Raw genomic sequence first — 15,746 nt, forward strand, 5'->3', positions numbered from 1 at the left:
AATAAAGTGGCCATAAATATGTACCTATCATTGTTTCTTTTAAATGTAAATGGACTAAATGCTCTAATGAAAAGAAATAGGGTAGCTGAATGGAGAAGAAAACAAGACCTATATATATGTTGTCTACAATAGACCCACCCCAGAACAAAATACACACAGATACTAAAAGTAAATGGATGGCAAGTGATATTTCAAGCAAATGGAAACATAAAAAGATGGGTTAGCAATATTTATATCAGACAAAATAGACTTAAACAAAGGCCATAACAAGAGAAAAAGAAAGACATTACATAATACTAAAGGGATTGATAAAACAAGAAAATATAACTCTTGTTATATATGCACCCAATATATAAAGGAGCACCTCAATATATAAAGAAAATCTTGGTAGACATAAAAGTGAGTGATCAACAGTAATACAGGTATAGCAGTGGATTTTACCACCCCATTGACATCCGTGGTTAGAACTTTCAGACAAAAAAATTCAATGACACTCTATAACAGATGGATTTAATTGATATTTTCAGATCATTTGGTTGCAAAGCAGCAGAACATACATTTTTTTCGAGTGCACATAGAACAGTCTCTAGGACAGACCAAAATGTTAGAACACAAAACAAGTCTCGTTAAATTCAAGAAGATAAAAATCATATCAGAATCTTTTCTAACCACAATGGTATGAAACCAGAAATCAAGTATAAGAAAAAAAACAAAAAACACACAAACATATGAAGGCTAAATAACATGTTACATTAACGAGTTAACAATGAGATCAAGGAAGAAATCAAAAGTTACCTTGAGACAAAAGAAAATGAACATACAAGAACAAAAATCTAAAACAACTGTTAAGGTGAAATACAAGCCTACCTCAAAAAGCAAGAAAAACCTCATCTGGCCCGGCCGGGCGTGGCTCAGCAGTTGAGAATCGACCTAAAATCAGGAGATCTCTGTTTGATTCTCCGTCAGGGCACGTGCCCGGGGTGCGGGCTCAATCCCCAGTCAGGGGCGAGCAGGAGGCAGCCCATCAATGACTCTCTCATCACTGATGTTTCTATCTCTCTCCCTCCCTCTCCTTTCCTCTCTGAAATCAGTAAAGACATATTAAAAAAAAAAAAAAAGCAAGAAAAATCTCAAATAAATAATCTAACCTTACATCTAAAGGAACTAAAAAGAGAACACGAAACAAAGCCCAAAGTGAGTATAAGAAAGCAAATAATAAAGATTAGAATAGAAATAAATGAAAAAGAGTCTAAAAAATACAAAAGATACATGAAACCAAGAGCTGGTCCTCTGAAAAAATTAACAAGACTGATAAACCTTTAACTAGACTCATCAAGAAAAAAGGAGAGAATATAATACATAAATCAGAAAAGAAAGAGGAGAAGTAATGACTGACAACAAAGAAATACAAACAATTTTAAGAAACATTGTGAACAACTGTATGCCAATAAATCGGACAATCTAGAAGAAATGGATAAATTCCTAGAAACACATAATTATCCCAAACAGAATCATGAAGAAACAGAAAATCAGAAAATCTGAACAGATTACAATTAATGAATCAAGACAGTAGTCAAAAGACTCCCAGGCAATAGAATCCTGAACCAGATGACTTAATAAGAGAATTTTACCAAAAATTCAAAGAAAAATTGACATCTATCCTTTGAAAACTATTCCAAAAAATTCAAGAAGAGGGAAGAATCACAAGCTCATTGTATGAGGCAGGCATTATCTTATTTACAAAACCATATAAAGACACTACAAAGAAAGAAAATATAGGCACATATCTCTGATGAATACAGATGCAAAAATTCTCAGCAAAATATTAGCAAACTGAATTCAGCAATACATTAAAAAACTCATAAGGGGGTGGGGGCGGAGTGGAAGGGGTCAATGGGGAGAAAACAGACATCTGTAATATTTTGAACAATAAAAAATAAAATCATAAATAAAAAGCTCATAGCTATGATCAAAGAGAACTTATAACTGGGATGCAAGGTTGGTACGATATCCACAAATCAATTAACGTGATACACCATATAAACAAAATGAAAAATAAAAAACATATGACCACATCAATAGATGAGGAAAAAGCATTTGACAAAATCCATCATGCATTTAAGATAAAAAAATCTCAGTAAGTGGGAACAGAGGGATCATACTTCAATATGATAAAGGTGCCGCATAACAAAACTACAGTCAACATCATACTCAATGGACTAAAACTAAAAGTGTTTCCCTTAAGATCAGGTGCAAGACAGGAATGTTCACTTTCACCACTCCTATTTAACATAATACTGGAAGTCCTAGCCACAACAATCAGATAAGAAGAAGAAATAAAGTGTATCCCAACTGGAAAAGAAGAAGTAAAACTTATAATTTGCAGATGACATGATACTGTATATAGAGAAACTCAAAGACTCTGTTCAAACAACTACAGGAACTGATAAATAAATTCAGTAAAGTAGCAGAATACCAAATTAATATTCAGAAATTAGTTGCATTTTTATACACCAATGATGAATTATCAGATAAAGAAACTAATGCACAGCAAAAGCAACCATCAACAAGACAAAAAGGGAACCCACTCTATGGGAGATCATGTTTGCAAATGATTCATCAGATAAGGGGTTAATCTCCAAAATATATAAAGAACTTATACATCTCAACACCAGGAAGACAAATAATCCTGTAAAAAATGGGAAAAGGACCTGAATAGACACTCCTCAAAAAAAGGACATAGAGATGGCCAATAGACATATAAAACTGCTCAAGATTACTAATCATCAGAGAGATGCAAATTAAAACAACAAAGAGGTACCACCCTACACCTGCCAGAATGACTACCAGCAACAAATCAAACAAGTGCTGGTGAGGATGTAGAGAAAAAGGAACCCTAGTACACTGCTGGTGGGAAGGCTGGTGGGAAGGTAGGGAGGGCAGGAAGAGATCAATGAAGTAACTTATATGCATATATGCATAGTCCATGGACACAGACAAGAATGTGGGGAAGGCCTAGGGGGGCAGGAGCAGGATGTAGGGAGGCAAAGTAGGAGAAAATGGGGGACATCTGTAATAGAATCAACAAAGAAAAAAAAGAAAGAAAGAAAAAGAAACTAAAGACAATCCTATTTACAATTGCATATATAATAAGGTACCTAAGAATAAATTTAGCCAAGGAGATAAAAGACTTGTACTTGAAAAATCATAATATACTGAAGAAAGAAAGCGAAGATACAAATAAGTGGAAGCATATACCGTGTTCATGGACAGGAAGAATTAACATCATTAAAATGCCCATACTACTCAAAGCAATCTATAGATTCAATGAAATTCCTATCAAAATACCAATGGCGTTTTTTACAGAGCTAGAGCAAATAATCCAAAAAGTTATATGGATCCACCAACGACCCCCAAATAGCTTCAGCAATCTTGAGAAAATAAAACTAAGTAGGAGGTATCAAACTACTTGATATCAAACTATACTATAAGGCTATAGTAATCAAAACAGCATGGTACTGGCATAAAAATGACATATAGATCAATGGAACAGAATAGGAAGCCCAAAAATAAACTTATGCCTATATGGTCAATTAATATTTGAATAAGGAGGCAAGAACATACGATGGAATAAAGATAGCCTATTCAAAAAGTGGTGCTGGAAAAATTGGACAGATACATGCAAAAAATGAACTAGATCTTCTTACACCATACACAAGAATGAAGTAAAAATGGATTAAAGACTTAAATGTATGATTTAAAACCATAAAAATTCTAGAAGAAAAGATAGGCAGTAAATCTGACATTTCTCTTAGCAATATTTTTTTCTATATATCTCTTAGGGCAAGGGAAATAAAAAAGTAAACAAATGGAACTACATCAAACTAAAATGATTTTGCACAACAAAGGAAACCATCAACAAAACAAAAAGACAACCTACTGAATGAGAGAGCATATTCTTCAATGATAAATGGATAAGGGGTGAATATCCAAAATTTATAAAGAACTCAGACAAGTTAACACCAGAAAAACAAACCTAAGTGGGCAGAAGACATGAAAAGATGCTTTTCCAAGGAAGACATACAGATGGCCAATAGACATTTGAAAAGTTGCTCAAAATCACTAATCATCAGAGAAATGCAAATCAAAACCCCAATGAGATACCACCTTACTCCTGTCAGAATGGTCATCATCATCAGTAAATCAACAAACAACAAGTGTTGGTGAGGATGTGGAGAAAAGGGAACCCTAGTGCATTGCAGGTGGGAATGCAGATTGGTGCAGCCACTATGAAAAACTGTGGAGGTTTTTAAAAAATTAAAAATGGAATTTGTTATGATCCAGGGATTCCACTTCTGAGACTATATCCAAATAAACCCAAACACTAACTCAAAAAAAAAAAAAAAAATGCATCCTTATGTTCACTGAAACATTATTTACAATAGCCAAGATATGGAAGGAACCCAAGTGCCCCTCAATAGATGAGTGAATAAAAAAGCTATGGTACATATACAAAATGTAATACTACTCAACCATAAAAAAAGATTGAAATCTTACCCTTTGTGACAGTATAAGACCAAGAGAGTATTACTGTTAGTGAAATAAGGCATACAAAGACAAGGACCAAATGATTTCCCTTACATTTGGAATCTAATGAACAAAATAAACCAACAAATAAAATAGAAACAGACTCATACATACAGAGAACAGACTGATAGTTGTCAGAGGGGAGGGATGTTGGGGGCTGGGTGAAAAAAGTGAAGAGATTAAGCAGTAAAAATTGTTAGTTGCAGAATGTTCACAGAGGTGTAGATTATAGCACAGGGAATATAGTCAATCATATCGTGATGACTATGTTTGGGGCCAGGTGGGTACTTGAAGCAGTGGGGGGAACATTCTGTAAAATACATGATTTTCTAACAACTTTGCTGTATACCTGAAACTAATACAGAATAATATTGACTGTAAACTGTAATCAAAATTTAAAATATATATATATCTAAATAAATGTTTCATATTAATTAAACACTGGTGAAGTATTGCATTAATTGCTTTTTACTTTAATTAAGTGATCTAAACCTCTCAGGCCACAGGTAGAAACATTGGTTTTGTTTTAGGATAAAAGCCTGATCTAGACACCAGTCCTTTTTTTTTTTTTTTTTTTTCCTTTTTTTTAAACAGGAGTTTCTAATTAAAGGTACAAGCTATAAGTGCTGTTAAAATGGAGATTCCTGATGATTCCAATAACATTAAAGTTTGAGAACCAGTGTTTTAATACTGAGAAAGGTTTTGCTGATAAAATGAGATTAAGCAAAAAATTCAGTGGGTAATATAAAAAACCAAAAAAGCTACAATATGTTTCAAATTTTATTATCGCACTCTCAATAAGTTGTCCCTTTGGTAGGATTTTTATGATTTCCCAGAGAGAAGCGATTTCTCAATGAGTTTTCTCCCTACAATAAAGGTTTTGATCAATAAAGCATTTCTGCTTCATTTATGCTCTCCCCCATAAAACATTCCAAATACAAAGTTAATGTACCTGGAACACCTAATTATCCATAGAAGAAAGTCCAAAGTTTTTTTTTTTTTTAGAGTTATTTAAGCCTGGCCAGCATGCTCAGGGGTTGAGGGTTGACCTATGGACCAGGTGGTAAAGGTTTGATTCCCAGTCAGGGCACATGCCCAGAATGGGGGCTTGATTCCCCGATTGAGGGCTCGATCCCCAATTGGGGGTGTGCAGGAGGCAGCCAATCAATGACTCTCTCATCATTGATGTTTCTGTCTCTCCCCATCTCTCTTCCTCTCTCTGAAGTAAATAAAAATACATTTAAGAATCATTTAATTCTTCAGGGCTAGTTGTATTAGTATTACCCAGTAATCATAAATAGCAAGATAAAATTGCCAGTGATGGAATCCTAGAGAGGGCCAATGGTGGCAAACCTAAAGGGAAGTTAAGAGAATGAGCATCAGTGTGACATTCAGGCAGCTGTTGGGTGACAAGAGTCAGTAAATGAATCACAAAAATACCTCAAAGAATGCATAAACTCTACCTAGAGTTTAGTTTCAATTTTCTGTTTCAAAAATATGGAATAAATATAAGCAAGTTGGGATGAGAGCAGAAGGTAACTTATCCTGTTAAACAAGAACTTTGAGATACAGAAACCTAAGAGGCAACTGGAAAACAGCAAAAGCTGTTGAGAAAACCTGAAAGATGAATACACAACATAGGATGTATTGTTGAATGGTCATCAGACTTTTCAGGGAAACAAGAAAAGGCAGTGAAAAACACATTGAACTGGGAAACAAAGACCCAGGTTTTTTCCCAGCTCTGCCAACAGAAAGGGGACCCTGAAACACTGGGCAACATAAACAAGTTCTCTTTTAAAGGAAATAGTTGAATTAAATGATTTCTAATATCCCTTTGAAGTGTAATGCGTGATTCTAAGCCATGTCTTGGTTATCCAAAGTGACTGCCACCTTTTTATTAATGGCTATGTATATATACCCTAATCTTCATGTTTATACAAATAACTATTAGGAAGATTATCCAAACTGAAAGGAATTCACAGCAAAAACAATGCATTTTTGACATTATTTTCTCATTTAACTCCTCTATTAATATTAGAATCTTCTTAATTTACTTTTTGTTTATCTTATATTTTTCTTACAAATGATATATACTATTTATTTCCATCTAAAATATAAATGCATAAAACTCAACTAAGAGTATGCAAACCAAAATATTATAATCTTTTCATTCTGGAAATGCAGTCTAAGTAGAGGGTAAATTTTTAGCGTTCATTGAGTTTGATTAGGCTGGTGCTTTCCCAAAACCTTAGCTTGGCAGAGAAGAGGCAGGCTTGAGAGTGGGATGAGGCTGGAGAAGAGAGACAACATTCACAATATTTATTTAGTTTGTCATAAATTCCCAAAGCATAAAACTATCCAAAGGTTAGTAAAATTAACATGGCTAAGGAAAAAGGAATGGTTTGACATCACAATTGTCAATTATCTTTCTGTGCATCACCTTGGATAAAAATACTTAAATTTAGAGATAGAGACATAAGAATAAATATTTTTTAATGTATAGAAAAGAAGCTTTTAAACTTTACCTTCTCCCTCTGAAAGGAGTGAATCATTGCTTTAATAGGAAAGCCCAAGTCAGTATTAAGCTCCTTTTTGCATCTAAGAAATGATGGTAACATATTCCTAGCAATGCATCAACAGTGTGGTGGGGATGGGAGAGTTGGAAATCAATTTTTTAGAGTGGTTCTCCATGATTCTGGTGGCTGCACACATGGAGTTCTTAAAACAGTAGAGCAGAGCCTCATATCTTCTTAAAAGCTTTGTGGTATCTTAAAACCCCAAATTCCAATTAATATGGCCTAAAATTAAAATATTAAAGACAAATTTCTTTTGTGTGTGGCCTTTATTTTTGGACCCAGAAACTCAAATTAAATCAAAATACTCCTATGACAGGTAGCATAAGATAGTATTATTCACTAATAGCTTCTTAAGGATTATATAAATTTCTTATAAATTTAAGAAAAAGATAGGAAAAAAGGCATGTATATTTTGATGTGAAAAGGTATAAGCCAGAGATTGGCTTCTTTGAAACCTTTCCCTATTTATCTTAAGGAAAGCATTATTTCTTGCACTGTTTAAATTGCATTTTGCATGTGATTATATTATAATGTCAAATATTTTATATAAAATTATAGCAATATGTTCTCATATCTGTATCTCCCATATTAGAAACATGAATACCACCACAAATTCCTAGCTCATCCCCACCCCAATTCCTAGCTCAGTTACTAGCATGTGGGACACATGCAATAGTTGCCTATTGAACTTAAATCATTACATTTATTTTTCAACTATAGGGTATTTTTTAATAATTTGAACTTATTTTTTAACAGAGAAATTAAATGTTTGGAGTAAAATAATTTATCTGTTCTAAAATCAGTGAGGTAGTCTATAAATTAGTATACAGATTTCATTGTAAGGACAAATCATAATCTGTTTCGAAGATCAGGTATATGCCCAAATTTAAGTCTTCCAAGTTTATGAAGTAACAGCTTAGAAGGAAGAATATATCTGCCCTTCCTAACCACCTCTCTCTTTGCTATACTCTCTTGCCAGTCAATTTCTCTTTAGAATTAGAATTGTTACTGAGATTATAGAAATATCAAGGCCACTTTCAGTAGAGAAAACCCCATTTTATGCTGATAACAATGCCTTGGGCAATTAAGTTAAGAAGTGAGAAGGACCACTTAGGTCATAACTAGCTGTCATAAACTATATTAAATAAAATTAAAAACCAATTATAATTTTTAAATTAAATAACTGATTTTAATATAAGGGCATATTAGAATACTCCCCAAAACAATTTCTCTTAGAAGGTCAAAGTGACTAATGAATATTAGGGTATTAATTTCCAAAGCATCACTATGAGAACTTTGAAAATTAGGATTCGAAGTGAGAAATAAATGAGGAATGACTTGTCCCATGTCAGTGGTTTGATGAAAGCAAATACCTAAGTCTATATATTTTCTGCTTTAATTGCTTGAACTCTTGGTTTCCAGAAGAAATTTCCTTTTTTTTGTTTGTTTTCTTGTTTTTTATTAATTTATCTTCATTGTTGAAAGTATTACAGATATCCCTTTTTCCCCCATTGACCCTCTCCACCCCGCATCCACCCCACCCCCAAGCCTTCCCCATACCAATGTCTGTGTCCACAGGTTATGCATATAAGCATATAAGTTCCTTGATTAATATCTTCCTACCCACTCCCCCAACCTCACCTTTCCTCTGAGATTCCTCAGTCTGTTTCATGCTTCTATGTGTCTGGATCTATTTTGTTCATCAGTTTATTTTGTTTATTATATTCCACATATGAGTGAGATCATGTGGTACTTGTCTTTCTCTGACTGGCTTATTTCTCTGAGCACAATACTCTCCAGTCCCATCCATGCTGCCCCAAAGGGTAAGAGATCCTTCAAAGTATGTAAAATCTTCCAGTATAAGAGGAGTGTAGTTCTGAGCAGTCCTGATATTTTTTACAAACACAACTTCTTGGCATTTAGTATGATTGAGAGTAGAAGCAAAATGTTGGACAATTAAACATATTCTGAAATCACTGTGCCTGAATATGACACAGCATTTTCTAGTTATAACAATTATCTAATCATTTGAGAAAATTTTATGAATCATAATATGCTCTAGAAGAAGCCTATGTTAGGCACTAAGAATAATGAAAAAATATTCAATACAAAATACAAATATATTTAAATACACAAAAGAAAGAGGAATACTAACATGCTGTGGTCTTACCCCTATTGTTCCAAAACTTTCTGGCTTTCTTCTCATCTTTTTCTTGCACAGGTGTGTCCATATCCATTTGATCAGGTACCAAAGAGACTTGGGACTCGGGATGACATTGAAGGGAGTAGGCAGGGTACCTCCTTCTTCAAAATAACTCATCCAAAGCTTTGTTCGAGCAAATTTCCATTCTATATCTGCATGGTCCTGAAGAGAAAAATATGACAGCTGCTGCTAAGTTTCTTAATTATTAAGGTTAGATAAACCTCACAGAGAGCCTGTAACCTGCCTTGTGTGGCTCTTGGAACATTAATTAAATTACTCATGAAAACACTGCTGAATCCTGGAGATAGTCATCTAAACATTTCAGAGGATGGCTTAACCTGGTAAGGAGTCACAGCTTTCTTGTCAGTTTTCATCCTTTCCTCTTCCCTGAAACAGGCATCTAAAATAATTCCATGTTATAGAGACTTCAGTGATTAGTTATACCTTGAAGATGAATCTTAATTTCCTGCATTGTAGGCTTACATTAGGCTCAGTTTCATTAGATTTTGGCCACAAATAGGGCTTTATGTCTTATCCAAGCCTTTGAACCCTTGCCTATGTGAATGTCACCCTCATGGGTGCTCATGGTTTAGTCTCCTGGTATTTCCAGGAAAAATCTTACTTGATACATTTCCATGTGAATAATTAGTATTCACCTTTAGGCAACAGGCATAAAGTCAGAAAGAAGTCCTCTAATAAGTGTAGACTATAGACTCTGACACAACACTGAACCTTGACATAACCCTGGCCAAATTGCACCAAACAGGAGACTGGTGGTTGCCCACAAGCCCGAGATTATCCTTCATCATCATTTGTTAATCATTTTACTTTATTTATCTCCTGGAAAAATTTAGGAACATTTGTGACATTTAGTTAGATAGCAGCCAGTCTTCTCTTAAATTAGCCATAAACTGAATTAAGCAGAAAATTTGGGAAGTAGGAAGTGCTAGAAACTAAGCATACATATAGTTAAAGAATTCAAAATAATTCATTTTATTGCATTGCTATTATAAAAAAGAACTCAGACTTTAGAGTAACGTATTAGATTATGCATCATTCTAATATTCCTAAATTGCTGTGTGCTAATGAATGCATATGTTGTATATACGTTTCTACTATGAAAAATATAGATTTTAGTCTAGGCACTGGGCAAATTGTACTTTCAATAGGAATCACTATATCTAGAAAATGCATGGCCTACATTATTGCTTAGCAAATGTGTGATTGGAGGGATCTATCAATAGATGGAAGCACAGAAGTTAGTTTTCCTTCCATTTTCTCTCCTGTTCCTCTCTAGTTTCCTCTTTTTTTCTTTCTTTCTAAACAAGCTTACAGATTCTAACTTAATGAAGAAAAATATATTTATTTGCTATAGTTATGGAAAATGGGACTCAGCAGAATCGGCTTAAGGTAATAAAGAGGTAGTCACTTAGGTAAAGTATTGGCCTGTGAGTAACTTCTGCTCCTCCTGATTCTCAGGGAGTCACAAAGTAAGTGTTATCTTGATCCTATTATGTGCTTTTACTATTAACACAAAGCAGATTCTCCCTTTGTTCCTGGTTTGGGATTCTGAGAGAGTATAAACAAAGTCTACAGTGGTTAGAAAAACTGGGACTGTTGATAGATATGCATTTATTTCCATTTTATTGTTCATACTTTTGATCTTCTTCTTCAAGAATACTCTTCAGTATTTCATACAATACTGGTTTGGTGCTGATGAACTCCGTTTGCTTTTTCTTGTCTGGGAAATTATTTATATATCCATCCATTCTAAATGATGGCTTTGCAGGACAGAGTAATCAAGGATAGAGAGATCCTTGCTTTTCATCACTTTGAATATTTCACGCCACTTCCTTCTGGCTTGCAAAGTTTCTTTTGACAAATCAGTTGACAGTCTTATGGGAGCTGCCTTGTAGGTAGCTAATTGCTTTTCTCTTGCTACTGTTAAGATTCTCTTTCTCTTAAACCTTTTGCATTTTAACTACAATGTGTCTTATTGTGGGCCTCTTTGTGTTCATTTTGTTTAGGACTCTCTGTGCTTCCTGGACTTATATGTCTGTTTCCTTCACCAAGTTAGGGAAATTTTCTATCATTATTTTTTCAAATAGGTTTTAAATTTCTTGCTCTCTCTCTTCTCCTCTGGCTTCCCTATAATGGGAATGTTGGTATGCTTGAAGTGCCAGTGGCAATAAATACATATCTATCAACAATTGAATCTACAAACAAAGTGAACAAGCAGAACAGAAACAGACGCATAGATGCATAGAATTTTTTGTTGGTGGCCAGATGGGAGGAGGTAGGGAGTGGGTGAAGAGATCAAGAAGTACAAATTGGTTGTTATAGAATAGTCATGGGGATGTAAAGTACAGCATAGGGAACATAGTCAATAATATTTTAATAGCTATGTGTAGTGCTGGATGGCTACAAGATTTATTGGGGTAATCACTTATTAAGTTATGTAATGTCTGGTCACTGGGGTGTACACCTGAAACTGATTTAATGATGTATGTCAACTGTAATTGAAAATAAAAAATGATTTAAAAAATGAACTAAACTAGGTTGGTGATGACTAAAAACCACCTTTTGCTACCCATCTTCTAATTTAGTCAATATTTAAAACTTCACTTAGGTATTTCCTCTCATAGGAAGCTTGCCCCAATTGCCATTAGCCTCAACTGCCTCCCACCCTAGTATGCATGGTCCTCTCTTCTGTACTTTCATCACATTCTCAAATCCCTTTTCTCAATATTAAAATTATATATTTTGTCCCCACACTACTTTACATTTTTCTTGAGGGCAGAGACTTCATTATTCTGTGTATCCCTAAAGGGAAGCTTATGCTTGGCATATATTAGTTGCACAATAAATATTTGCTCAAAGAACAAGTGAATGAGTGAGAAGCAAGCTTTAGATATGGCTTGCCTTATTGCTTTTGCCTTTTAACTATTAAACTTTACTCTTTTTTTATGCTTTACCCTAAAACTCCGAGTTAGGACTAGTAAGACAAAAGAGAAAGCCCTCAGGGTAAATTCTGATATTTTAGGACAGGGGGAAATAAAATACTTGGCATGTTCACATTCCAAGGAGGCATCATGTGCAGGATGCTGGGAAGGACACCTGGTTCAGTTTTTGAGTGTCTGGTGTCCTCTCAAGTAGTTTTAGTGTTTGGGCTAAACAAAAATAGAGATTTGAAGCTCATTCTCATCTCTTTAAGAAGTAACACTCCACAAAGAGGCAAAAAGAAAATGTCATACTATTCTTGAATAGTGTTCTATTGATAAAATCCATACATTTAATGTTTTATAGAATCCAAATTGTATATACAGCTTCTTTGTCTATATCTTTATAATTAAAGGCTTCCTAATGTTTTTGAATGGTTAGTCTGGAAAATAGAATTCACATTAGGGAAATGTGTTGACTAGAGGAATACAGAAGTTTTCAAGCAAATATATAGGGATTATCTAAACCATTTCAGATTTGTAAGATGCTTAAATGAAGTTCCACAAATTTAGCTATTCACATGTAAATCCTAGGACCTAGGTATACCTGTGTGGGATTATGTTAGATTGTGAATCAGTAAATGAAAATCTTTTATTCTTATATTTATGCAGTTTTTCACTTGTGAGAGGTTTAAGTAAAATTCAGAATGTTGCTTTTCAAAATAACAATAATACTCGAGAGTTTTAGCAATAGATTCCAAGATGCAATATAATTGTAGTTATTTATGGAGAAAATAAGCAGCCTATAATTATCCTTATAAAATGATACTTGTCTAAGGCATAAATATTAAAGACTTAAAAAACATATCTCATTCCAGTATGATGTATTTTATTACTATTGTTATTGGCCATAGACATATATCATTAACATGTAAGTTCATGGGGTTTAAAGGCTTTATCACCCTTGTTCATTGCTGTATTTCTAGTTCCTAGAACAGTACCTGGCAGCAGAGTAAATATTCAATAAGAATTTGTAGGATGAATGAATAAATAAGTTAAACTAAGAGTTTGGAGTCCAGATTCAAATAAACACATATAATATTCTATGTTCTGCTACAGAATTCAGGGTTACACCTATATTGTTTTTGCTAGGTTTTAAGAAACTGAAAATCCTCTGACATTTTCCCTCAGACTCCACTCTGAACTATCTTTTGTATCTTGCCAAGATAGCCTGAGTTTGCTTATATCAAGATTGTAGGTTAAATGGACAGAGACAATGCAAAGTCCAAAGGGCACTTAATTACAACCATAGCCAATGACAGCCTGGAAAGATAAACCTAGTTTATTTTATAATCATGTGTAATATGATAACACTAAATTAGTACACAGGTAAATACTTCTTAGAAACTTCAAAGTAACCATTTATATTATAATTCTGTCTTATCACTAGCCAATTAGAAACCTTATTTCCAATGATAACAGGATGGAGTATAGCTAGGAACAATGCACTCTAAGGGGAGATATTGAATTAAAATAAAATTATTCAACTTACAGCAATAAGTTGGTAAGAATTATTCATCATAGCTATTAACATGTTGAGTAGGACAACCAGAGAGATGACATTGTAGGTCCCAAACATGGTAGCACCAACAAACTCAGTGAATTCATGCTGTGCTTTAACATTGGTCACATATAAATTGATGAGCCCAAATATTGACCAAAACAGGGACTGGAGTGTCTCAAATAACCTGGAATAAAGATAAAATGACACTAATAGCTATATTAATAAAACCAGTATACAAGAAGATATAAGAGTAAAATTTGAATGCTGTTATGTATATATCATTAATTTAAAAATATATGTACTCTTTTGGGTATCTACCCTCAAAATTTGAAAACACTTATTTTCAAAGATATATGTACCCTTGTGTTCATTGCAGCACTATTTACGGTGGCTAAGGCACAGAAACAACTGAAGGATCATTTGATAGATGATTGGATAAAGAAGATGTGATACATATATAATATGGAATACTACTCAGCCATAAGAAAAAATGAAATACTTCCATTTGCAACAACATGGATGGATCCTCAGAATATCATGCTAAATGAAATAAGTCAGGTAGAAAATGTGAAGAACCATGTGATATAAAACTGAAAGAAACAAATGAACAAACAAGAAACACAAACAAAAATAACTCATAGACACAGACAACAGTATGGTGGTTACCAGAGGGAAGGAAGGTGAGGGGATAGTAAAGGGTAAATGGGGTCAAATATATGGTGATGGAAGAAGATTTGACTTTGGGTGGTGGGCACACAATGCAATATACAGATTATGTTTCACAGAAATGTACATTTGAAATTTTATATAATTTTATTAACAAATTTCACTCTAATAAAATTAAAAAGAAAAATAAATAAATGAATGAATGAAAAAAGGAAAAATACATGTCAATAGTAAAATAAAATTTTAATGTAATTATAAAATTAAACTTAATAAAAAGAATAAATGGTGTACTTGATTTTCCTAAGAGTTTTGAAAGCTACATTTAGTTTTCTAAGTCAGAGTTGAAAAATCTGACCCACAACCTGTTTTTGTATGACACCTGAGTTGAGAATGATTTTTGCTTTTGCAAATGGTTGGGAAAAACAGAAGGAAGAGTGGTATTTTGTGACATGTGAAATTATATGAATTCACAATTCAATGTCCATAAATAAAGTTTTATTGAAACACACCACACTCATTTATTTATGCATTGCCTATGGTTTATTTTGTGTTACAAAGGCAGAGATGAGTAGCTGCAGCAGAGAACATATGGCCCACAAAAGCCTAAAATATTTACTATGTGTCTTTTTCATAGAAAGTTTATCCCATCTTAGAGCAATTAGTAATAGTTAACAAATAATAGAGCCTCAAGCCTACTCTTTGAAAAATGTAATTTTTTACCTGATTTTGCTTTTAGTTGTAGGAGGATTAAAAATAAAGTTATCAATATCGATTTCCACATTGGCAATTAAAATTGCACAAAGTGAATGCTGTAAGATGGCATAGTGTCTAAAAATGCTGAGATAATAAAATTTGCTCTTTTTTTATTTCAGGAAACATTTTACTTATTCTTATCAAAGAATGAATTTGGTGATTTCATTGAAAGTTAAGTTTCTTTCATTTACTGCAAAAAATGGAGACTGTCTGAACTTAATGAAGAATTGTTTCAAGAGGACCATTGTAACGCCTTAATATGCCATAAAAAGACAACAGAATTCTTCTATGCTTTGATAAATGGTTACAACAATACTTGCTCTTAAAGTACAATTTATATTAGATATTTTACACCAGACTTCTCTAGTCATACTCTACTTGGATGGAGATTTAAATTAGTTAATAATTAATCATTTACCATGAAGTTACTAATAGGGCAAGGGGATTCCTGGGAGTTT

At 33.6% G+C, this 15,746-nt stretch overlaps 1 protein-coding gene across 1 annotated transcript in view; it reads right to left on the minus strand.

Annotated features, from left to right (window-relative positions):
* TRPC4 (transient receptor potential cation channel subfamily C member 4) overlaps nucleotides 1-15,746 on the minus strand; it is a 342,201-nt gene that overhangs the window by 14,447 nt on the left and 312,008 nt on the right. Inside the window, exons 7-8 of the mRNA XM_081128497.1 lie at nucleotides 13,858-14,053; nucleotides 9,334-9,528 (exon numbers count right to left, since the gene is read on the minus strand). Coding sequence (XP_080984623.1) covers nucleotides 9,334-9,528; nucleotides 13,858-14,053 — 391 coding nt within the window. The remainder of the gene's footprint in view (nucleotides 1-9,333; nucleotides 9,529-13,857; nucleotides 14,054-15,746) is intronic.

Source organism: Miniopterus schreibersii (genome assembly GCF_964146895.1).
Source record: "Miniopterus schreibersii genome assembly, chromosome: 2".
NCBI lineage: Eukaryota > Metazoa > Chordata > Mammalia > Chiroptera > Miniopteridae > Miniopterus > Miniopterus schreibersii.